The sequence below is a fragment of the Rhinolophus ferrumequinum genome, chromosome 4 (assembly GCF_004115265.2).
Source record: "Rhinolophus ferrumequinum isolate MPI-CBG mRhiFer1 chromosome 4, mRhiFer1_v1.p, whole genome shotgun sequence".
Lineage (NCBI taxonomy): Eukaryota > Metazoa > Chordata > Mammalia > Chiroptera > Rhinolophidae > Rhinolophus > Rhinolophus ferrumequinum.
The window spans coordinates 52411593-52438384 of record NC_046287.1 but is presented as its reverse complement, the minus strand read 5'-3'; the positions used below and the strand labels follow the sequence as shown (position 1 = coordinate 52438384).

The window sequence follows — 26792 nt, the reverse complement described above, 5'->3', positions numbered from 1 at the left end:
AAACAGAGTCAAAGTTACAAAGCACTATTGCAGCTTTAATTATAAAAGCATTAGTTACAACAATGTTTTCTTCTCTTTGAAGTTCTAATCACATAAGAACATGTGATAAATATTGAGTGTTTTCAGTTCAGTCACAGTTATAAATATATACAAACATAATACATGTTTATGTAATGTTTCATGTAGTTAATGAGTTGTTTATAATAAAGACAAAAGATGTATTTGAAGGAAGCAAGCTTAAAATTTTTCATACTGTTTAAGACTCAATATACGTCATCAAAATTTCATGACAAGCTGTACTGTGGAATGAGTACTGAATGAGCAAAGGGAAATTCAGATGGTAATGTAGTAGCTGATTGGTTCTATTTAATTGATATGGCAACATATTTTTTAAAGAAAATCAGATAAGTATATGTGATAATAATAATTGTATTATTAATGGTGTTCATATATATACACACTCACACATATGTAGGTATTTAGGCATACGTATGTATGTGTGTGTATATAGAGATATACAAATATAGCTATATACACACACACATGCATACGTATGCCTAAATATATATGTATACATTTATGTATATACACATATTAAATATATATGTGTATGTATAAATATATGTGTATATATATGTGTGTGTATATATATATATGTGTGTGTGTATGTGTGTGTGTATATATACACACACACATACACACACACACATATATATATATATATATATATATATATATATATATATATATATATGGCTATCCTTTACCTATGAATACCAATTCTAGTAAGACTCAGAAAAATCATCAATTTGTGAAAGGCTGGAAAACTAGCAAGTTCAGATTTATATCACCGATTATAAACATGCAATTTCTAAAATTATGGTACTTAATATACATAATCACTGAACAAAACATTAGACCTCTCAAACTCCTCAAACCTTAGCAGCATTGCAAAGTAAGATCCACCAATATTGTAACTGTAAGAAGACTCACATAACACAAATCACAAAAATATTATTATATATAATATATTATAAATTGTAAAACAGCTTGTTTTATTATTAAATAATATTTTGTCTATGGAATCCTCATTGTAAAAATGTTCCAATTGATACTTTTATGAATCTGGAGTGGCGGAGTATATTTTTATTGAGGAATGTTGTTTTGTGTCCATTAGACATTTATAACACATTTTAATAAAATAACTTCTTTGTTCTAAGGAATTGAATTATTCATTATTTTGCTGAGTTCTTTCCTGTTAGAGTTTCTCACAAAGCAACCCCTGACTGTTTGACTTTCTAAATAGCTTAAGTGATTCCAAACTCTCTTTTGCAAAGAGAAATGAATGTTAGAACTGGAGCTCAATAAAGAAATGCTTGTTTTCTCCCACACTCACACACTTCAAAAGACTGGTACAAACCACAGATCAAGAATTTAAATTGTTTCTTTGAATGGTAGATTGCCTTTTTTCTTCAATGGCTCTATGTCCATATTGCCAAGTGCACACGTGCGCACGCGCACAAACATACAGACACACCCTATAAACCAACGATCTCTTAAAAGTGTTCAGTTTTGCTTGTAAGAAAGATTAGGAACACAGAAATCCAAGTCTTTTCTTTCTCACAGCTGACCACTAAACACCAAACAAATGGGTCCCAATCTGATGCTTTTCCTCCTAGGGATAGGTTCTATTAGAGATGTTCAAGGTAGAAATGTAAAACGTTGATTCCAGGTATGTTTTTTTTTTTTCTCAATGTTGCCATTGCATAATATATGACACTTTGGTATAAGCCTCTTTGTGATCTGGGTTTGATTTCTTCTTTTATCAAATGAGGGATTGAATAAAAACCATTCAACTAAAATGCCCTGGGAGCTTAGAATTTTCTTCTTTCTTTCAGGGAGGATGAGGGATGGAGGGCTTCGGTGGAGGGATGGCTGTTGGGTAGTAGGGATGTCGGGCTGTAGTAGGAGTGAGGGGCGTTCAGGGCTTCTGTCTTTATGTCTTTCTTCTTTCTTTCTTTTTTCTTTCTTTCTTTCGATGTCTTTCTGGTTCGGTCTTTCTTCGTCTTCTCGTTGTCGCTCTTCTTTCTCTCTTCTTTATCTCTCTTTCTCTCCTTTCTCTCTCTTTCCTCTTTTCTCTCTTTTCTCTTCTCTCTCTTTCTCTCTTTCTCTCTTTCTCTCTTCTCCCTCTCCCTCTCCCTCTCCTCTCTCTCTTTCTTTTTTGCCACTAAAGTCTGGGATACCATGCTTCAATATCAGTGTTTTCTTTTTCTTCTGAATTTCTGTTTCTTTGGGAGATTCTATACCCCAAAATAGTCTATCACTTTAAATAAAACACAGTTTTGATAAGGCCTTCTTAACTTGACTACGTCTCTTCTATTTAAAATACAAACTATAAATTCATTTCCTACCGCTGGCCCTATGCCCCACCATCATTCAACCTTACAGCAACAGCCACAACAGAGGTTGTCCAATCACGATCGCTTCACCAACCAGTTCTAGTTCAGGCCCATTTAAACCCCAACGCCCTGAAAAACCCCACATCACTCCAGCTTGCACATGATGCCTCCACTTCTTTGTCTAATCAGCCTCTCCACCTTCAACAACTCTCAAAACCAGCACAATTGGTCCTCAGGCCACGCTCTTCCTCCCCAAGCATGCTTTAATTTTTCTTACAGAAGTTCTCATAAAATTACGAAAACTCACACCATTCTTCTTGAGCCCAGTAACAAATGTTCAATAAACTATAAATCAGGTGTTAACAGAGATCTTAACCTCTTTCAGAGTCTAGCTCCTCTGTGCCCCACCACAAATTCATTAGTGAGTTTGGATCAGCACGCCTGGTCCAGTTCCCTCTTTCTCCCTTCTCCCACCCATTTATCTTCTGAATGATGTTTCCTCTTCTGATTGTTTTGTTCTCATCCTGATTCAAATCTGGGCCAATCCCTCTGGGGAGACACACTGGATCACGCAGTGGCGGAAATGTACACATTGCAAAGCCATTCCTCAGCTCCCTATCTTTATGACCCCTCACCTCCATCACCATCCTATGACCAATGTACCCTCATTTTAACAAATGCTTTCTGTCTGCAGCGCAGAAAATCGGCCCCTCAGTTCATGTGTGTGTTTTAAGCTATTATGTAACCTCATTTGCTAGGAATGAATAATAAGTGCCCAAGTAATATTTGCCATTATTTCAAAAGACTACCAAAGATTAGGAATGCATAACTAATGTTATATCCAAAATACCCAAAAGGGATATAAAGGTTATAGATGTGCAAATCTGTTTATCTGATCTGAGAACTAGGAAAGTAGAAACATAAGTTAATATACATTCACAAAACTTTACCTAAACATCCAATAAATGGTTATAACCCTGTTATACAGATGGTTCTAACCTAACAGGACCTAATTATTTTCTTTTAGTCACATTTCTTCTCTGAAAAGCAAGAAAAATTTAAGACTGCTCAAATACAATCACAATTTGAAGGCAGAACTCCTAGGTAGAAAATGCACAGTCACTTACCGGTGTGCACACAAATTATTAAGGTGAAGTCCATATCTTTCTTCAGCAGATAACCCATCCATCAACAAGTAGAAAATGAGAAAATTGCTCTGGCCAAGAGGTTGTGAAACAAGTCTGGATTTCTCTAGCATGTATGTATAAATTCTGGCTGGTTAAGAAAAGAAAAGTGATTCTGTTAAATGGCATTATTAGTTTCATTTCTATAAATTTACATATATTAATTAATTGTAAGGATACTATTGTAGCTTCTTTTCTAACACAGACCTTTTCTAAACAAAATTAATAGTCCTCATTTTTCAGAGCAATTTTTTTTTTAGGTCCACAACAATTAAGCAGAAAGTACTGAGCGTTCCAATAGACCCTTTCTCTCCCCTCCCAACACATAATTTCCTCTATTATTAACATCTTGCATTAGTGTGCTATAATTGTTAACATGGATAAACCAATACCAACACATTATTATTAACTACAGTCCATAATTTACATTGGTGTATTACTGTATATACATTACTCTTTGTGTATACAGTTCTGTGGGTTTTCAGAAGTTCATGTATACACCACTATAGTACCATACAGAATAGTTTCACTGTCCTAAACATCTCCTGTGCCCCACCTATTCATTCCTCACTCTCACTCTCCCCTAATTTCTGGCAACTACTGATCTTTTTACTATCTCCATAGTTACACCTTTTCCAAAACGTCACATAGTTGGAATCATACAGTATGTATTCTTTTCAGATTGGCTTCTTCCACTTGACAATATTTGGTGGTGTCAGTGTTTCAGATCTTAGCCAGTGTGCAGTGGTATTTCATTGTTTTATTTAGAATTTCCTAGATGAGATATAATATGGAACATCTTTTCATATGCTTATTTTCCATTTGTATATCTTTGGTGAGGTGTCTGTTCAGATATTTTGTGCATATTTTAACTTGGGTTGTATGTTTTCTTACTGTTGAGTAGTAAGAGTTCCTTGTATATTTTAGTAAGGGGGATCAAATATATGGTGCTGGAAGGAGAACTGATTCCAGGTGGTGAACACACAATGGGATTTATAGGTAATGTAATATAGAATTGTACACCTGAAATCTATGTAATTTTACTAACAATTGTCACCCCAATAAATTAAAAAAAAAAGAGTTCCTTGTATATTTTAGATAACAGTCTTTTATTAGATATGTTTTCTGCAAATATTTTCTCCCTGCCTGGCTCAATGTTTTATTCTCTTAAGAATGTCTTTCACAAAAAAAAGAAGTTTTGAATTTTAATGAAGTCCAGCTATTGACGATTTCTTCCACGGATTGTACTTTTAGTGTTGTATCTCAAAAGTCATAGACAAACCCAAGGTCATCAAGCATAGCTCTTTTATTATCTTTTAAAAGTTTTATAGTTTTGTTTTTACATTTAGATTTATGATATATTTTGAGTTATTTTTTTTTTGTGATATGTTGGTGTCTATATTTTTTTTTTTTTGCACGTGGATGTTCTGTTGTTCCATTGTAATTTGTTGAAAAGACTATCCTTTCTCCATTGAATTACTTTTGCCCCATTGTGAAAGATCAGTTGACTATATTTATGTGGGTCTAATTCTGTACTTTCTACTCTGTTCCACTGATTTACCTGTCTATTCTTTCAACCAGACAACACTGACTTGATTATTGTAAATAGCTTTACAATAAATCTTTAAGTTGGGTAGTTCTAGTCCTCCAACTTGATTCTTCGTTTTCAATGTTGTATTGGCTACTCTGGTTCATTTAACTCTCCACATTTATGTCAATATCCACAAAGTAATTTTCCGGGATTTTATTGGGATTGTGTTGGATGTACAGATCAAGTTGGGAAGAACTGACATCTTTACAATATTGAGACTTCCTATTCGTGGATATGGAATATCTTTCCATTTCTTTCAGATATTCTTTGATTTCTTTCATCAGAGTTTTGTAGTTTCCTCTTAAAGATCTTGTATATATGTTGTGAGATTTATAACTAAGTATTTAATTGTTTTGTGTGTGTGCACTGATAGAAATGGTGCTGTGTTTTTACTTCCAATTGTTCATTGCTGGTATTTAGGAAGGTAAATGACTTTTGTATATTAACTTTACATCCTGCAACCTTGCTGTAATAACTTTTATTCGTTCCAGGAGTATTTTTGTGTGTGTTTGCTTGTTTCAATTCTTTCGGATTTTCTACGGAGACAATCATATCAACAAAGAAAGCTTGATTCCTTCGTTTCCAATTTGTATACTTTTTATTTCTTTTTCTGTTCTTATTACATTAGCTAGGACTTCCCTTACAATGTTGAAAAGGACTGGTGAGAGGGGACAGTCTTACCTTGTTCCTGACCCTACATAAAACTTTTATGTACAAATACAATCTGAAACAAGACATGCTCTTGCTTAACAAAGGCACCAATATAAGTTTCAGAATTTTCTTGATTAACAATTTGAAAATACCAGTCATATTACTATGGTATATACCACTACACATTGATTATAAAGTGCTCTGCTAAAGACACTAGTATTGCTATCAACAGATCAGAAGGTTTCACTATTAAGGTCCATGAATGAATATAGACAATACTCTCTCATTGTTGAAAAAAAAATGCAGGAAAGGCAAATATTACTTGAATTTATGCAGATACAATTAAGTATACAGAATGTGTGTTACCGAGTCTCCCCAATCCAAAAATAAGACCTAGCCAGACCATCAGCTCTAATGCGTCTTTTGGAGCAAAAATTAATATAAGACCTGGTCTTATATTATGTCATATTCTATAAGACCTGATCTTATGTTAAAATAAGACCGGGTCTATTATACTATATTATATTATACCCTGTCTTGTATTAATTTTTGCTCCAAAAGATGCATTAGAGCTGATGGTCCGGCTAGGTCTTATTTTCGGAGAAACATGGTAGGAAAGTTTCAAGGCCTATAGTGAAATTCTAAAAAGAGCTAAATTGTAGAGTTTATTGTATAGTGATAGATAATGAAACAGGTACTTCAACAATAAAGTTTACATTCCAGTTGGGGAGGGGACTGATGATGTGTCTATAAGTCATTCATGCCCAGTGTGAGTAGTGTCCAGCCTTCTTGCTAGTTTATTGTGGCCTCACATGTACAGTAGGACTTGTACCTAATGTTCATTATTTTGGTCCTGCCTTTAAACATTACAAAAGCAAACAAACCAAAAAATAACATACATCATAAATATATGTGGTTGAAATTTATTTCATAGTAGCTAAACAATGACAAAAGTATGCAATATGAAAATCACAACCCAGATTGTGTTTCAGAGATAGGACTGGCAATTCAGTAGCTAATGTTAATCAGAATTTATGGCTATATGCTTGATATGCAGAAAATCTTACTGGTTTTGGAGCAGTCTTTTTAATGAAACAGGCTTATTCTGTTAATTATGTATTTAAATATTTAATGTAACTGTGAATTACTATAGTTTCCCACTTTAAAGTAAGAATTTGTGGTCAATAATTTTTTTTAGATCAAAAGGTAGTAGCTCTTAGGAAGGCAAATGGATTTGATTATTCCTTACATTTGAACTATAAACAGCACCTCATGCAATGTGTCTGCTAATAATTATTCTAGAGTCCAAACTCTAAAAGCAATAATGTGAGGTCTCTCAACCTTGGTTTTATACAGCAAGTCTACTTAAACAAATGGAACCACTATTACAGTGTTTTGTCTGCTATAAATACTGTGAGCGGTGTATTTAGCCAGACAGAATGATTATCTGTATTTTTTTTTAAATCTCAAAATTAATAAACTTTATTAACAAGAGTAGTCTTATTAGACATCTTTTAGAAAAGCTGTCATAAGTGCATAAAGAAAGACACTTTCAAAATACCCCTTTAATTAGTGGCATGAAAGCCCAAAGGTGATGCTAAAAGCAGGATGAGGTGGTATGGTTTCTTTTCCATTTTGCCATGAGTATTTAGTCAGGTGGTAATTTTAAGTTGAGGTCTTATTATTAAATTTTCTTTCTTTTTTTCCTTCCTAAGCAAATGACTTGCTGAAAACATTTTCCATTTAACATTAATAACATTAACCATGAAATAATTAACTAATCAAGAAAATATTTTTTAAAAATCTATACACGTAGGAAATAAACCGCCATAGTTGTTCCCTTCTGTTATTGTCTAGCCATCAACTACAGAAATATCAGGTGAAACTGGAGGGTTGAGTGGTGACCTCCTGATCATTAGGCTTCTATACTCAGAGGAAGGGTTGGCCTTACACCCAGTTGTTCCAGACAACATTCAGGCTTAATTTAAAGCAGCATTCAAAACTAATCAAATTCCACATCAAACAGTGACTTCAGCACCTTTCATCTAAATTCAAAAACAGTATAATTAGTCATCATCCTAGTTAGCGCATCTCCAGCAGTGAATAAAATTGCAGTAGATTAGCAGGATTCTGATCAGCAGAATTTAAAAGATAGATAGATAGATAGATAGATAGATAGATAGATAGATAGATAGATAGACAGACAGATAGATAGATAGATGATAGATACTCTTGAAGACAATGTAAGATGGGAGGAAACACAAAACAACCAAATATGCAAATTTCCATTTGAGATCTTTTATGTCAGACATATTTTTGACTCGCTATATATATTAGGTCGGTGCAAAAGTAATTGCAGTTTAAAAGGTTAAAAAAATTGCAAAAACCACAATTACTTTTGCACCAACCTAATAAATATTCTTGACTTGTGATCCTCTGTCTTTTCAGAAATCTACATAAGAATGTTTTTCAAAACATTTTAGTACTGTAAAATATTAAAAAAAAATAGTCATGGGGATATAAAAAACAGTATGGGGAATATAATCAACAGTGTTGTAAAGATCATGTAAGGTGCCAGATGGACACTGGACTCATCAGGGGGATCATGTCATAGACTGTGTGCACCTGACCACTGCGCTGTACACCTGAAGCTGAAGTAGAATAATATTGCATGTCAACTATAATTAAATATATATACATATATTTAATATATATATATATATGTATACATATGTATACACACACACACATTCACGGGAGTTAGGAGTATAGCATAAGGAAGATTAGTCAATAGTATTGTAACAGCTATATACGATGTCAGAGGGGCAGTAGCTTGGGGAGGTGGGTTATCACTTTATGAGGGATGTAAATGTCTAACTATTATTGCTTTGTATACCTGAAACTAAGAAAAAAATTAGTACTATAAAATATATATGTTTGAAGATTATATATAACATGATACGCAGGAAAATATTTAATGGAACTATATCAATTTTTGTTCAATATGAACTAACATGGAAGAAATAAGACTCACTCTCCTTTAAGAAAAACAAATCCATGCCTTTATGGCTCTTTCAACATCCAGAAATTTGCAGCACCCACTCTCACCCTGCCCCACTCATCTACTTATAAATCATGATCTCTTCCGAGAAAGCCTAATCATACCTCAATTAGCAATCATCAAAAGCATACTACTGATTAATTAATATAGCCAAATAGTCTCTCTTTCACACTTATGCAGTTCGTTTGACTTCATTATTAATGATCATTAATGCTAGGCATGGTATAAGTGACGGATATCTCAACTAAGAGTCAAAAGTATGTGGTCTAGTCCTGAATCTGACTTTGCCAATCTCCATGTCCCTCTTTAGCTTCATTATCCCCATCAGTAAAATGAGGATTAAAAGATACAAAGGTCTCAGGTTTCCTGTGTGCTCCAAGAGGAAGGGACCACCATTTAAAGTACCTACTGTATACCAGGCATTGTCTAGGTGCTTTTCAAACATTGCCTCATTTAAATTCTGTGGCAGGCCTTTCTACATTTAAACCCAACTGGCTTATCTCCAAAGCCCAGACGGTTTGCACTTAAAAGAAGCTGTTCTTCAAAGAAGATAAGATCAATTAAAGTTCTCTGAAACTTTTAGAAGAAAGTCCAATTTAGAGTATGATACTAAGGATAAACAATGATGATAAAAATGAAGAAGAAGACTGCCTTCTGGTTTGTTTTTAAAATCAGAATTTGAAGAAAGACAAGGTTAAGACCCTTCTGTATTTTCCATCTCATTTGTGTTAACTGTAAGATGTAAGTTTCCCAAGTAGATAACATATAGTCTTGGCATATTTATTGGGAAACATTTCCGATTGTTAGTAAATTTCACTTTCCACTTAAATATATGTGAATGTCTTCAGGGCACAGAAAAGATAAGAAGCCAAATATTCCTGGCTTTTAACATGTGAACTCTGGGTCTTCCTCATCAGCATATTTCTGCTTTGACAATCCCAATGTAATAGAGTAGGCATAAGAAAGTAGAAAATAGGTCTATCCTTACCATACACAAACTCTGATTATGAAGAGAATTTGGCTCTGGTTTTAAAAAAGATAAGCCAGAGTTAAATATTGACACCTTTCCTTATCTATTTCACACTCTCAATAATATGTGTTCTTTCTTGGCATGAATGAATTTGTGATGGCTTTATTCAGTTTCCTACCTGAACTGAATAGTGACTGCTTTACTTTATTGTTACTTTACAAGTCATTCCTTAGATTCATCAATCCAACAAATACTCAGTGCGTGCCTCCTATAAGCCAGGGCAGAAAAGACCTCTGTCACCAGTGGACGTATATCCTAATAGGAGACACAGACGACAAACAGGCTGACAATGAAAAGGGCACATTCAGATTTTGACAAGTGCTCTGGAAGAAATAAGGAAGGAAACATGATCTAGAGTCAAAGGAAATGAGATTGAGGTCCACATTGGAAAGGGGCTGGGGGAATAAAGAGGGACATGGAGATTGCAAAGTCAGATTCAGGACTAGACCACATACTTTTGACTCTTAGTTGAGATATCCGTCACTTCTCTTAACAGTGATTCACCTCAACTCACAGACTGGTGAGCCCTGGGGGAGCCCAAATGCATTATAACATGCAAATAATATTTGTTTATGCTAGGTTATAAATGATCAAATCAACAGGACAGGCAGAGTAGGTTGTAAGTATTGGCAAAATGGAAAGAAGTAACTTTGGTCTCCAAAGACTTCAGGGAAGCAGCCTCCAAAGTTTTTGAAGTTTTAGCTAGTAGTCCTCATAGTAGAAAGTTGGATGCTTTTCAAATACCCACTTATTTTGTTATTATCGAGTATACAATTCCACAATAAAACGTATCAACCAGTCTCAGCATTCATGATATTCTAAAAACTTTCCCTAATGTCCATTATAGAGACAATCTTCAAGGTTCAAGAAAAAAGCCATTTCTTCAAACGGTGAGGAAAGGAGAAGCAAAGCTTTGAAATGAAAGTGAAAGGAAAAGGTGAGTGACTTAAAGAGAGATGTTAACAGACTCAATACTCATGAGAACCTTAAGTGATTAGGACAATAATTATCCCCATTGCACAGAAGAGGAAAACAAGGCATAGAAGAGGTGTGCCCAAGGCCATGGAGCTGGAAAAGAGCCAGACAAATGCAGGAAGTGTGGTGTACAACCACACACGCCACAGGTGCCCAGGGACTAAGAATCCTGCCAACATCTGTCTTTGGACCTACCTGCTGATGTCAATGGATCAGGCATTCAGCACATTCTGGATGCAGTGAAAGCATAACCATATCTACTCTCAGTTCTACTAGTCCTTCACATGTAAGCTTTACAGAAAAGTACAAGAAAAAGAAAATATATCTCAGAAAGAGACCATCCCCTACCCCAAGGTGACCATATAAGACTGTGTTTCCTGGGAGGCAGAGCACTCCTAAAAGTCCTTCATTCAGTGCTTAGTGAATAAATAACAGTCTCTTCGACAATAAATATCCCAGAAAGGGAGATGTTATTGCCTGACAAATTACCTGGTTAGTAGTTAGATTTACCTTCGATAAATAGATTATTTCAGTTTTGAGCCTCTTGTTGCCAAATGAGGTTTGGGACTATCAACTATAATTATACTATAACCATACCATAACATACTATACTATACTGTACTATACTAGAACTATTTATACTCACAGCTAACTTAGCTAATGAAGAGGCATAATCACATCAGCTTCATGGGCTCTTTGCAATCTAACAAAGACCTGTAAATAGCCAGAGCTTTCAATCCACTGCTCCTTTAGAGCACTTACTCTAAACTAAACTTAAATTAAACTTACTTCTACACGCTCAGTCAGCACTACATTCATTTATTCACTCAGTATTTATTGAACATTGACTATTCCAGACATTGTGCTAGACCCTGTGGATACAGCAATGAACACACATTTACATTCTGGTGGGAAGACAGACAGACAGACAGAAAAATCTTAGTTCCTTGACTATTCTGATAGCCTTTAAAGGCAGGACCCAACCCAATTTACTTTTGAGCTAACACCTACCACAACAGTATAAGCGGAAGTGTCCCATAAAACAGAATCATTTTGTTAAAAAATGACATCATACTGCAGTAGGGTAGGTCCTAATCCAACATGACCAGTATCTTTACAAGAAGAGGAGAAGAGACACAGAGAGAAGGCCTTGTGACAAGGGAGGTAGAGACCAGGGTGATGCATCTGCAAATCAAAGAACACCAAGGATTGGCAGCCATTGGAAGCTGGAAGAGGCAAAGAAGGATTCTTCCTTAGAGATCTAAGACAGCATGCCCCTCTGACATCTTGATTCTGGACTTCTGGCTTCCAGAACTCTGAGACAATAAATTTCTGCTGTTTTAAATCACCAAGTTTGTGGTACTTTGTTACAGCAGATTTTAGACACTAATATACTGTATCATATTCTTATATCAACTCTATTCTATACTGACAGGCAACAGGAAACAATAAATGCTAGTGGAAACTAAACATCAGAACGTTTGATGAGCAGTTAACAGAGTCCTTCATATTTGGACCTAGAGAATGTGGAGTAGTAGGTTGCGTCTTTTGAATAATCTCATCCAGGTGCCCTACCGCAGGTGGGACTATTAGTACTCTAGGTGTCAGTCAGCTCTTTCCTCGAACTTGCAAACATCCTACATCAGAGTGAGAAAGCACTTTATAATCATGAGGAAGTAAGGTGGAAAGTTCTTGTGATAAAGTGAAGATACGCCTTCTCTGAAACATTTACCAACTCTTTATAGTATGCATAATAAATCTTTCTACTCAAGACCCTTTCCAGGTGGTCATGAATATTTGCGACACCTGTCATATTTCTCTTGAGTCTCTTCCTTCTCTCATCGTAAACATTTTTAGTTTCTTCAGTGCTCACTCCAAAGACATGGCATTTCAATTTTCACACCCCTGATAAACATTCTCTGAACATATTCCTTATTTTTTTCTTCTTAAATACAGGGAACAAAGAACTGAACTCCCAGTCTGACCTCTTCAGACTTCTCCTACCACTTATGTTCTAGGCATTATGCTTCTACTAATGTAGTCTCAACTAGCGCTGGATTTATCTGTTTAGTTATTTGTTCAATTATTAGTAGTTGTTTTATAGTTAAATTTTGAGAAAACATAAACACCACCACAATATCATTTTTCTGGAATTTTAAAAGAACACAGCAAGAAACTACCAAATAAATATAGGCAACAGGAACTGAATTAACAGTGTTGATTAGGAGAACAGAAGGAGTAGAACAACAATACAGGAAGAGGAGAAATGTGGACAGTGCCTACGTCATGGAAGTTTGGACTGCTGTTTTCTTAAGAGGAGAGTAAACTCAGTTCTGCACAATGCTCAAAGTGTACTAAATTTATGCTCATCACTTCTTAACGATTCTGAGGGCACTTCAGAATCTTGAAGTGCCTCAGGTTCATCCTAATGAATATTTATTATCTCTGTGTCACAGTGTGCTGCCTGCAGAATCCGCGTGAGAGGTATTTGTGGGTTTGATTATGCTGAAGCTGTGTGGGACTGCGTGCTAATAGAGATTGCTGATTAACAGAAGTCTCGATACATAAGTGCTCACTGCAGCGTTTTCTAGTTATTTTTCAGATGTGTATATACTTATTTTCTAAATTAACATTCCTGTAGAAGTGGACATGTTAAGTTCTATCCGGAAAAAAAGTAAACAAAATTAGTAATGGATAAGACCTTCAAAAGCCAGTTATTGTGTCTTCACTTTGGTAAAGGGACTATCGAATGGAAGCATAAAGAAAGTCAATAGAGTGATACCGCAGATGAGCGACTTCTCCACTGTGCCAGTGGTACATGAACACGAGTGGCTGGCTTTACTTGGGTGGGGCCAGAAAAGTACCTCTCAAACTTCAGTGTTCACGAGAATCACCTGAGAAACTTGTTAAACACACAGTCCCAATCAGCAGAACTGCTGTGGGGTCTAAGAGTCTATATTTCCAACAAGCTCCAAATTATGTCCATAGTACTTATCTTTGGGTCACACACTGGAGTGACAAAGGGCTGGAACATGAAGCTTTTGGAACTTCCTACTCCTCCTTCCACTCCCCCGCCCCCCCAGCTTCTATGGCTCCAACCACTGGTCACTGAAAGCTCAGGGGGAAATTATGGACAGATTAAAGACCTGAGGCTGGGCCCTTCACTTGGAGGGACAGTCTCACTGGAGTGTCATAAAACCAAGATGTGAAGATATTTGTGCCTCAAGACATTTCTCTGCTGAGGTCTTCCTAAAATGGTAGATCTTCAAATAGAGCTCCTAGCCATGGATTTCAAAAACAAAACAAAACAAACAACAAAACTTTTCTATTGCAGAATTTAAGTCTAACTTCAACATTTAAAATGATTTTTTTCTTACATCTTTATGCATAATTTTTTACTGAATTTCACTTAGTAAAAATTTTGATTTTGATATACAGGTGTTTTTTTTGTTTTTAAATTATGGTCAAAACTAACTTTCATTTCCTGAAGGGAAGACAGCATAACTTGAAAACACCAAATAAAATTGGTATCTCAAAAATCATTAAAATTATCAAATGTTCATGTGCTGACAGCTCTTACGAAAGTTTTTTAAATAGTTGATTCCCCCAAGTAGATTAGGCATTCCACCTACAATTGTATGTATATTGTTAATTTGTATAGAAAATCTGTTTTGATTAGAAAGATGTAAAATCCTAGGTGAATTCTAAATTAGTTGAATTTTAAATAAGGGGTTTTTATAAAGTACACCTTAAATATTTAAACCAAATAAGAAACAGCTCTCTTTGGGTATAGTTGGGTGATTATTTTGATGTTTTGATTTATTTTAACTCAAGTGTTTTAAAAGTATAGATTCAGTTTTATTTAAAATAGATTTCAACGTGTCTTGTATGAACAAATTATATACTCAAGTTAAAATTTATTTTAGGTTTACTTCTGGGGGACGTCATAGGAATGGCGGCAGCAGGGCGCACTTTCTGAGTTCTCCTCCAGATCTTGTTGCAAACGGGAACTATAACCCATCGAGGAAATTTTCGCTCACCACACAATATAGTGGAGAGATTCGTGGATTGCTTGAAGCTAAGAAATTCTTGGGGGTAAGCTAACTGGACGGAGCAAGGAGAGGAGGAGGAGAAACGGCGTGGGAGCGCCCGGCCGGCAGCGGCGGGAGAGCCCAGCCCCCAGCGGAGCCTCAGCTGGCGGGGGCGAGGACCGAAAACCACGGAGCCGGGCAGGCGCGGGATCCCAGGCAGAGCGGAGAGCGCAGAGACCGGGGGTAGGCCCTTTCCCTGCTCCCACGGCTGATTTCCCCCGCCGGGAAGGCGGTGCGCCCTGCGGCGGTCGGGGGCGCAGTCTCCATACCTGGGCCCCCCCCCCCCTGCTCTCCCAATCCTACCCCGCCCTTCCAGAGACTGGGACTGGAAACCGCGGTGCAGCCCCGCGGTGCCGGGCGCGCACAGGGGCCCAGGCGGAGCGGAGAGCGCAGAGACCGGGTGGCGGCTCTTTCCCTGCGTCCAGCGGCTGATTTCTCCCGCCGGGAAGGCGGCGCGCCCTGCGGCGGACGGGGGGGCGCAGTCTCCATACCTAGGCCCCTCCCCCGCCCCGCTCTTCCAATCTTACCCCGCCCTTCCAGAGACTTAAACCGGCCCCTGAACCGAGAAGTGGTATCAAAAGCTCACGCTTTGGGAAGCCTGACGGGCAGCCCTGACCCAGGCAGTCTGGGCAGTGTGCGTGATTTTGGCTGCGCTAGGAGAGAAGAGACGCCTCCACCCCCAGCCACCACCTTTTCTGGCCTGCGGGAAGAGGGCGACACACGGCTGGGCTGGGAGAGTGAAGACCCCTCCATCTCCAGCCCCCACCCTTCCTGGCTTGCCTAGGGTGGGGTGGGTGCAGCGGCCGAGACACACCCGGAGATCAGCAGTGAGGCAGGCGCAGCTCTGGGCTTTCAGCAGATCAGAAATCTCCTGCCCGCACTCACACACACACACTGAAGAGGTGCCTTAAGACTCAAGAGTTTTGGTCACATATCTGGTGGTGCCACTCTCAGTGTGCATTTGTGCAGGCAAGGGCAGAAACTGCACTGATATTGTAAAAACTATCATCCAGACCCCTCAGGCCCACGCTTTTAAGTCTGCAGTCCCAAAGTCTCTCTGGGCACCAGGTGACCGGCTCTGCCTGCGCAATAAGCAGGGGGCTCCTTGGTACAGCAGAGAACAACCTGGACATTGCTTGGTGGGCTTAGGCCGAGACTGTCGCTGCTTTTTGTATTGCTTTGTTTTGTCTTGTTTTGCTTTGTCTTTATATCTTTGATATCTTTGCCTCTGTCGAGTGGGGTTATCAGGTGGTTTTTGCATGTGAACGTATTTGATATTTTTCTTTGTTGTTGTTGTTGTTGTTGTGCTTGGTGATTTGCTTTGTTCTGAAACTGCCCTGCCGGGGCCCAGCTTGTGAGGCACGGTCAGCAGATCAGAAATCTCCCGCCCGCACCCATACACACACACTGAAGGAGTGCCCTAGGACTCACGAGCTCTGGACAAAGGACTGGTGGTGCTCCTCTCGGTGTGCATACGTGCGGACAAGGGCAGAAGCTGCACTGACTTTGTGGAGACTATCATCCAGACCCCTCAGGCCCACGCTTTTAAGTCTGCAGTCCCAAAGTCTCTCTGAGCACCAGGTGACCGGCTCTGCCTGCGCAATAAGCAGGGGGCTCTTTGGTACAGCAGAGGACAACCTGGTCATTGCTTGATGGGCTCAGGCCGAGACGGTCGCTGCTTTTTGTTTTGCTTTGTTTTGCTTTGCTTGGTTTTGTTTTGCTTTATCTTGTATCTTTGATATCTTTGCCTGTGTCGAGCGGGGATTATCGGCTGTTTTTTTTTTTTTTTTTTTTTTTTTTTTTTTTTTCTTCTTTGCTGTTGTCGTTGCTGCTGTGCTTGGTGATTTGCCTTGTTCTGGGACTTCCCTGCCGGGGCCCAGCTTGGGTGGCACGGGACTCGGCATATCTGGGGGCCAACTCCAGACCAAATCGGAGTGCAGCCGGGGTTGACCTGCAGGTCACATACCTAGAGGGGGTTCTCGGCAGGCTCTGGAGCCCATAGAGGCCAAACCACATTGGGGTGGTCAACCCTCACGCAGCAGAGTGCCCTGCGGGGGGCAGAGCCAAGTCTCACGGCAGGTCAGCCCAGGAGTTGACCCCACCTGCTCATTAGCGGGAAGCAATTAAAGATCTTCTTGAACGGGACAGTGTACACAACACAAGACTCACCTTTGGAGCACACGCAGAGGAGGACGACGTGGTGCGAGTCAAATATAAAGGACACATACTACACAAGATAACCTAGCAAGAACTAAGAACTCTAGGGGATCTACCTAATATATCAAAATAAACACAGTCAGCCAGAATGGGGAAACAAAGATACACGTCCCAAATAAAAGAACAGAAGAAGCTTCCACAACTGGAACCAAATGAAGCAGATGTAACCAACCTCTCAGAGACAGAGTTCAGAACACTGGTGATAAGAATGTTTAAGGAGCTTAGAGAAGACATAAAGAAGGATGTAGAAATCATAACAAACGAGCTTAGAGAAAACATAAAGAAGGATGTAGAAATCATAACGAAAAACCAGTTGGAACTAAAGAACACAATTACCGAAATTAAGAACTCACTTGAAGGAATTACCAGCAGGCTAGATGAAGCAGAGGATCGAATCAGCGACTTAGAAGACAAGGTAGCAGAGATCACCCAAACGGAACAACAAAAAGAAAAAAGAATAAAAAACAATGAAGATGGCCTAAGAGACCTCTGGGATAACATCAAGCGCAACAACATGCGCATCACAGGAATACCAGAAGGTGAAGAGAGCAAGCAAGGGATTGAGAACATATTTGAAGTAATAATGTCTGAAAACTTCCCCAACCTGATGAAGGAAACCAACATACAAGTCCAGGAAGTGCAGAGAGTTCCAACCAGGATTAACCCAAACAGGTCCACACCAAGACACATTATAGTTAAAATGGCAAAGCTTAAAGACAAAGAGAGAATCCTAAAAGCAGCAAGAGAAAGACGGAGGGTTACATACAAGGGAACTCCCATAAGACTATCAAATGATTTTTCTACAGAAACATTGAAGGCCAGGAGGGAGTGGCAGGAGATACTTAAAGTGATGGAAAACAAAGGCCTACAACCTAGATTGCTTTATCCAGCAAGGCTATCATTTAAAGTTGATGGAGAGATAAAGAGCTTTCCAGAAAAAAATAAGCTAAAGGAATTTATTACCACCAAGCCAGCATTGCAAGAAATACTAAAAGGTCTTCTGTAAATAGAAGAAAGATCAAAACAACCTAACTACAAATTTAAAAATGGCAATATCTATGTACCTATCAATAATCACTTTAAATGTAAATGGATTAAATGCTCCAATCAAAAGACATAGGGTGGCTGACTGGATAAGACAGCAAGACCCTTGTATATGCTGTATACAAGAGACTCACCTCAGAACAAAAGACACACACAGGCTGAAAGTGAAGGGTTGGAGTAAGATATTTCATGCAAATGGAAACGAGAAAAAAGCTGGAGTTGCAATACTTATTTCTGACAAAATAGACTTTAAAATGAAGAACATACTAAAAGATAAAGATGGGCACTATATAATAATAAAGGGATCGATCCGACAAGAGGACATAACCCTAGTAAACATCTATGCACCCAACATAGGAGCACCTAAATATATAAAACAGGTACTGACTGACATAAAGGCAGAGATCAACAGTAACACTATTATAGTCGGGGACTTCAACACACCTCTGACCACAAGGGACAGGTCTTCCAGACAGAAAATCAATATGGAAACAACAGCCTTAAATGATACATTGGACCACTTGGATTTAATCGATATTTTCAGAACATTTCACCCCAATGCTGCAAAATACACCTTCTTCTCAAGCGCACATGGAACATTTTCCAAGATAGATCATATGTTAGGCCACAAAACAAGTCTTGATAAATTTAAGAAAATTGAAATCATACCAATTGTCTTCTCTGATCACAATGCTATGAAATTAGAAATGAACTACAGGAAAAAAACGGGAAGACACACCAATTCATGGAGGCTGAATAACTTATTACTAAATAATGAATGGGTCAAGCAGGAGATCAAGGAAGAAATCAAAAGATATTTCGAGATAAATGAAAATGAAAACACGACGACCCAAAATCTTTGGGATGCCGCGAAAGCAGTCCTAAGAGGGAAATTCATAGCTTTGCAGGCCTACCTAAAGAAACAAGAAACATCACTAATCAACAGTTTATCTTCACATTTAAGGGATCTGGAAAAAGAACAGCAAAATAAGCCCAAAGGGAACACAAGGAAGGAGATAATAAAGATCAGAGCAGAATTAAATGAAATAGAAACCAGAAAAACAATACAAAAGATCAATGAATCCAAGAGTTGGTTCTTAGAGAAGATAAACAAAATCGACAAACCATTAGCCAGACTCATTAAAAAAAAGAGAGAGAGGACCCAAATTAATAAAATCAGAAACGAAAGAGGAGAAGTGACAACGGACACTGCAGAAATACAAAGAGTTTTAAGAAGTTACTATGAGCAACTATATGCCAACAAATTTGACAATTTGGAAGAAATGGACAATTTTCTAGAGGCGTACAACCTTCCAAGGCTAACTCAAGAAGAAACAGAAAACCTGAATAGACTGATTACCACCACGGAAATTGAATCAGTAATCAACAGTCTCCCAACAAACAAAAGCCCTGGACCAGATGGCTTTACAGGTGAATTTTACAAAGCGTTCAAAAAAGAATTATCACCAATTCTCCTCAAGCTCTTCCAAAAAATCCAGAAGGAGGGAAGACTCCCAAACACTTTTTACGAAGCCACTATCACCCTGATCCCAAAATTAGACAAAGACACCACAAAAAAAGAAAACTACAGGCCGATATCTTTAATGAACATAGATGCAAAAATCCTCAACAAAATATTAGCAAACAGAATTCAGCAATACATGAAAAAGATCATTCACCACGATCAAGTGGGATTCATTCCTGGTATGCAGGGGTGGTTCAACATCCGCAAATCTATTAATGTGATACACCACATTAACAAAATGAAAAATAAAAATCACATGATCATATCAATAGATGCAGAAAAAGCATTTGATAAAATCCAACAGCCATTTATGATAAAAACCCTTAAGAAAGTGGGAATAGAGGGATCTTATCTCAACATAATAAAGGCCATATATGACAAACCCACAGCTAACATCATACTCAATGGGGAAAAGCTAAAACCATTCCCCCTAAGATCAGGAACAAGGCAAGGATGCCCATTATCTCCGCTTCTATTCAACACAGTTCTGGAAGTTCTTGCCACAGCAATCAGACAAGAAAAAGAAATAAAAGGCATCCAGATTGGTAAGGAGGAAGTAAAGTTATCATTGTATGCAGATGATATGATACTATATATAGAGAACCCTAAAGACTCCACCAAGAAGCTATTAGAGCTGATAGATGAATTTAGTAAAGTGGCAGGATACAAAATTAATATTCAGAAATCAGTTGCATTTGTATATACCAATAATAAAACATCAGAAGGAGAAATTAAAAAAACAATCCCATTTACAATCGCTCCAAAGACTATAAAATACCTGGGAATAAATTTAACCAAAGAAGTAAAAGATCTATACTCAGAAAATTATAAGACACTGATGAAAGGAATGAAGGAAGATATAAATAGATGGAAACACATATCATGTTCATGGATAGGAAGAATTAATATAGTTAAAATGTCCATACTGCCTAAGGCAATATACATATTCAATGCAATTCCTATCAAACTGCCAACGTCGTTTTTCACAGAAATAGAACATATAATCCTAAAATTTATATGGGACCATAAAAGACCCCGAATAGCAAAGGCAATCTTGAGAAATAAGAACAAAGTGGGAGGTATAACAATACCTGACTTCAGATTATACTACAAGGCTACAGTAATCAAAACAGCATGGTACTGGCATAAAAACAGACACATAGATCAATGGAACAGAATAGAGAGTCCAGAAATAAATCCACGCCTATATGGCCATTTAATCTACGACAATGGAAGCAAGAATGTACGATGGAGTAATGACAGTCTATTCAATAAATGGTGCTGGGAAACCTGGACAGACACATGCAAAAAAATGAAGTTGGACCACCTCCTTACACCATATACAAAAATAAATTCAAAATGGCTTAAAGACTTAAATGTAAGGTCTGAAACCATAAAATACCTAGAAGAAAACATAGGAAGAAACTTCTCAGACATTACCCGGAGTAAGATTTTTACTGATATACACCCTCGCGCGAGGGAACTAAGAGAAAGAATAAACATGTGGGATTATATCAAACTAAAAAGTTTTTTCACAGCAAAGGAAACCATCAATAAAACAAGAAGGGATCCTACTGAATGGGAAAAGATATTTGCCAGTGATATATCTGATAAGGGATTAATATCACAAATCTATGGAAAACTTACTCAACCCAACTCCAAAAAAACAAACGATCCAATTAAAAAATGGGCAGAGGACTTGAAGAGACATTTTTCTGAAAAGGACATACAGATGGCAAACAGACATATGAAGAAATGCTCAACCTCACTAACCATCAGAGAAATGCAAATAAAAACCACAATGAGATACCACCTCACCCCAGTCAGAATGGCTATCATCAATAAATCAACAAACAACAAGTGCTGGCGCGGATGTGGAGAAAAGGGAACGCTTGTGCACTGTTGGTGGGATTGCAGACTGGTGCAGCCGCTATGGAAAACAGTATGGAGGTATCTCAAAATTCTGAAAATGGAACTACCTTATGATCCAGTAATTCCACTCCTAGGTATCTATCCGGAGAAATCCAGAACTTCAATTCAAAAATCTCTATGCACTCCTATGTTTATTGCAGCACTATACACAATAGCTAAGACATGGAAACAACCAAAATGCCCATCGGTAGATGACTGGATTAAGAAACTGTGGTACATTTATACAATGGAGTATTATGCAGCCATAAGGAAGAAAGAAATCTTACCATTTGCAACAACATGGATGGATCTAGAGAACATTATGTTAAGTGAAATAAGTCAGACAGAGAAAGATAAGTTCCATATGATCTCACTTATTTGCGGATTCTAAAGAAAAGAATAAGTGAATGAACTAATCAGAAACTGTTTGGGAGACAATGAGGAAAAACTGAGGGTTGCTAGATGGGCGGGGGGAGTGGGGGGTGGGGGGGAGGGTGAGGGGATTGGAGGGCAGTCGGTGACCACAGGATGGCCACGGGGTTTGAAAATTAATCTGGGGAACGTAATTTGGTGGTTACCAGAGCGTAAGGGGGTTGGGGGGTGGGGGATGAGGGTGAGGGGGATCAAATGTACGGTGATGGAAGGGGAGCTGACTCTGGGTGGTGAACACACAGTGTGATTTATGGATGATGTGATTCAGAATTGCACAACTGAAATCTATGTAATTCTACTAACAATTGTCACCCCAATAAATTAAAAAAAAAAAAAAATTTATTTTAATGGAGTATTTGTGTTTCTTCTTATGTTCAGCAAATATGATTAATTTCAGTTATTTTTGATTTGGTTGCATATCATATAGTTTTAATCCTTTTGAAAAGTTCACCTTGCATTTCAGAATATGTTTTAATTCACATTAATTTTAGAACTCATAACCTCAGACATCTCAGACACAGTCTGTCTCTCTCTGTCTCTGTCTCTCTCTGCCTCTCTGTCTCTCTTTCTCTCGCTCTCTCTCTCTCTCTCTCTCTCTCTCTCTCTCTCTCACACACACACACACACACACACACACACACAGGCACACACAGGCACACACAGGCACACACAACACTCACTGTTGTTGCCATGCTTGGTGTTTCTCTGCCCTCTGCTGGTAGCAAATGAGATTTCCCTTTGTTAATTTTAAACTTACCTCCAGTTAAGTGTTTTTTCCTGTCGCAGAATTGTAGTTCAAAATACTTTATGAAGCAACTGGACAGATCATTAAGAGTTGTCTTAGCATGTCCAAAGGCTTCTAAGATGGACATGGCCTGTAGTAAAAGAGAAAGAGTTGCTGAACTACTCATGATTTTTTACATAAAATTGGAGAATAATAGCAAAGATAGAAGGAATATACCATTATCTAAGAGGTTCTCCATTGTTCATATAATACCATGTTGGATTTTTGAAGACATCCTTCTTAACTGCAAACTACACTAGTCCCCCCATTATCTGTGGTTTTGCTTTCTATGGTTTCATTTACCTGTGGTCAACTGTGGTTCAAAAATATTAAATGAAAAATTACAGAAATAAATAATTCCTGTTTTAAATTACACACCATTCTGAATAACACGATGAAATCTGCAATGACCCACTCCATTCCACGCAGGAAATGAATCATCCCCTTGTGCAGTGTATCCACACTGTATGAGCTACCAGCCGATTAGTCACTGAGTAAGGGTCTCAGTTATCAGATCAACTGTGGAGGTATTGCAGTGCTTGTGTTCAAGTGACCCTTATTTTACTTAATAATGCCACATTCATGTAACTTTTATTACAATATATTGTTATAATTATTTATTGTTATTAGTTATTGTTAATCTCTTACTGTGCCTAATTTATAAACTTATCATAGGTATGTATGTATACAAAATGTACATATAAGGAAAATGTATGTATAGAAAATCATAAAATACATATGCATGCTTTTGTGGCTTTGGAAAGAAGAAATTAGAGTTAATACAAGCTATAATCAGAACTTGTTAGAAAAATAAATTAACTTAAACATTTGATTATAACTTTAACTCTTACTTTACATACTCTTTTCAACATTGAACCCCTAAATAACCATCCTTCTACCCTATTACGGCTCCATGCCAACCATTCTTGCCCACAGAAACAGGAATAAGAATTCTAGACTAAGCTGTGTTACCCCGTGTGTCTTATTCTCAAGGGCTCTCCTTCAGAAGTGGGGAGTTTGGGGCTTTGCCGTTAATAAAGCTCCTCAGATCAACCTGGTGTCTGAAATTCTTTCTTGACATGTTTCCTTAAATGCTGACTACAGAATAAACACCATTTTGTCTCACAATTGATTGTGCCTATGATAATGATGATGACCAAGCAATTTTATGAAAAAAGTATGAAAATCTGGAGAGGTAAAGGTGTTTTTCCATCTTTCAAGATAGAGATAATGTGAAATATAATTCCAGCATCAGTCACAAGAGGGAGCACAACAATACCTTATGGATTCTGAATGGTGGTTTTTCTGGCAATAATATTTATTGAAAATTTTATTCTAAATTAAAAAAAGAAAACTTTGCTCCTAATTTTTAATTTTGTAAGTCATTCAATTCACCTGTAAGTAATTTATATTTTGAAAGGTTATAAAGCAACACTTTGATGTTAATCAAAAGTGCTAAGAGTTGTTATAATAGTGAAACATTAGGTTGGTGCAAAAGTAATTGCGTTTTAAAAGGTTAAAAATAACTGCAAAAACCGCAATTACTTTTGTATTAACCTAATATATTAAAATATCTATTTTTGAAGTTTGAACTTTTGGAGAGAAACATATACTTAATCTTTACAGAAACTCTATAATTTGTCTCCTTATAATAACCTAATTTTAAAGATCATAATGAATTCAGAGTAGTAATGGAAGAAGTGTTATCTGAAAAATATTTTTAAATAGCATTTATGAAGATCCTAGTTTTGTTTCTTCTCCAGTAATTTAATATTAAATCAATATTTAGTAAAATTAATAGTGTGATTGTATCACATTTTAAACATAATATTACATTTTTTAAAACCATTTAAAATGCATTAAAATCGTTTTTTAAAAAAGTATTTTGGCTTGTAGTTGTTTAGGTGTTATATCTGATAATGAACAAATTTTTTTATTATTATAGAAAAAGAACATAAAAGATAATTAATGGCATCTGCTCAAATAGGAGGTATAAGTAATGGTTCAATGAATGTGATTTGGAGTGAGAAGTAGCCGCCTCACGTTCCAGTTCTTCTATGGATAAAGTATATGACATTGAGTAATTTCTTAAGTTCCCTGAACCCCATTTCCTTTATTATAACACAGGTTATCAGTGGTTATCAGTGTCAGGTATATAAAGCCCTCAGATTGGTGCCTGGCACATACTAAGCATTCAACATATAATAAAGATTAATTTTATTTATGTTAATAATAATAGGAAACATTGATATTGTGCTTACTATGTGCCAGACACTACTCTAAGGTTTTATACACACATAAATATACAGAGGGCGCCAAAAAAATGTATACACATTTTAAGAAAGGAAAAAAACTGTATTAAAATTGTAATACTCAATATATACCAATAACAAAAGATGAATACAAGTCATGTTTGAATAGAATTGCACGTTCTGCAATTACAAGAGATTCTCAAAGTTGTTACCATCAGCGTCCAGATACTTCTGATTACGGCGAACTACAGCTTGAGCAATGATGACCAAAGTGTCCACTTGTATACATTTTTTTGGCACCTGGTATATGTATATATGTAAAGCTATGCATATGTGTATGTGTGTGTGAGTGTGTGTGCATATATTTCTTTTTTTAAAATTTTTTATTTTAATTTTTAATTTTTAATTTTTTTTTAATTTTAATCCTCACAACTAGTGTCTCCATTTCACAGAAAAGGAAATTGAGAGATTAAGTCTCCCCAGGTTCAGAGCTTGTAAATAGTGGAGCTGGAATTAGAACCCAAGCAATCTCTGCTGAATTTGTGTGTTTAACCACTGCATCATTGGGCTATTAGAGCTAGAATAACAATAAAGACATATAAGGGATAAAAGTAATATAAAACTAAAACCGTTAAACAAAATATAAATATTAACATGGCATTCTCTCACTATGCATTTCTGGTCCATAAATCAAAAGTCAAACACTAAACTAAAATAACCAGTAGTTTTTAATCTTCAATTAGCCTCTTGGCCAATAGGTGGCACTAAAACAAATATGTTAAAAGAAATACTAAGAAAATGCAAAACTGATACTAATTCCACCATTCAACTTGATTTTGAAACAAAATAATGAGAATGCTGCAGTGCAATAAAACTCTAAATGTAGGCAAAGGGAAGTAAGGATATATTTCCTCAGTCCTTAGTGATTCAAATTTTATTGCCATGATTTTTTTTTTTCTATTTATACTGGTTTGTTTGTTTTTCCATGGAAATTTAGCAGTTATGCCACTAAAAGTTATGTACTGTTATCATGATAGTAGTAGTTAACCTACTGTATTTTCTAAAAGTAAAAACCTGTCCTCCTCAGTAAAAAATAACGGCTTCACCATCACTCTGCGCTGTGAAAACAGTTACTCAATACATGTTGAAGTAATTTGAATGGATATGAATATTTCTTAAAGTTGAAAATCAATTGGGCAAGAATTAGTGAAAAGTCTCTGACAGCTTTTTCCCCCCCAAAACATGACTTTTATGTTCCAATAAACCTATTGCTATGGAAGATCCCCTGCTTTCACAGTTTGAAATTCAAATACAGGAATTAGAAACTACAGCCTTATTAACTGATCTCATCTGCTTTGAAATTGTACAGGGGCACAAAAGCAATATCTACAGAGATGGGATTCAAACCCATCTGCTCACTGGGGAAAACACACTCTGATGCCGTAGCAGAGGAAGGATGTAGACCTATGTGCAGTCTTTACAGATGGGGCAATTGAAGTATAAGACTAAAATTCAGAAATATCACAGCTTAAATAAACATGTATCACCTACATAAAATTATCAGAATCATCTCTGGAGCTCCATACTGGGCTCTCCCTCACCTTCTAGGTACCAACTAAATCGCTTTCTCTTCGTCTCTGCAACC

The 26792-nt window shown here is 37.1% G+C and overlaps 1 protein-coding gene across 3 annotated transcripts in view; it reads right to left on the bottom strand.

Annotated features, from left to right (window-relative positions):
• MYO16 (myosin XVI) overlaps window positions 1-26792 on the bottom strand; it is a 550393-nt gene that overhangs the window by 246151 nt on the left and 277450 nt on the right. For all 3 annotated transcript variants that reach the window (XM_033105065.1, XM_033105062.1, XM_033105063.1), the window contains exons 15-16: window positions 22869-22986; window positions 3527-3674 (exon numbers count right to left, since the gene is read on the bottom strand). In XM_033105065.1, coding sequence (XP_032960956.1) covers window positions 3527-3674; window positions 22869-22986 — 266 coding nt within the window. The remainder of the gene's footprint in view (window positions 1-3526; window positions 3675-22868; window positions 22987-26792) is intronic.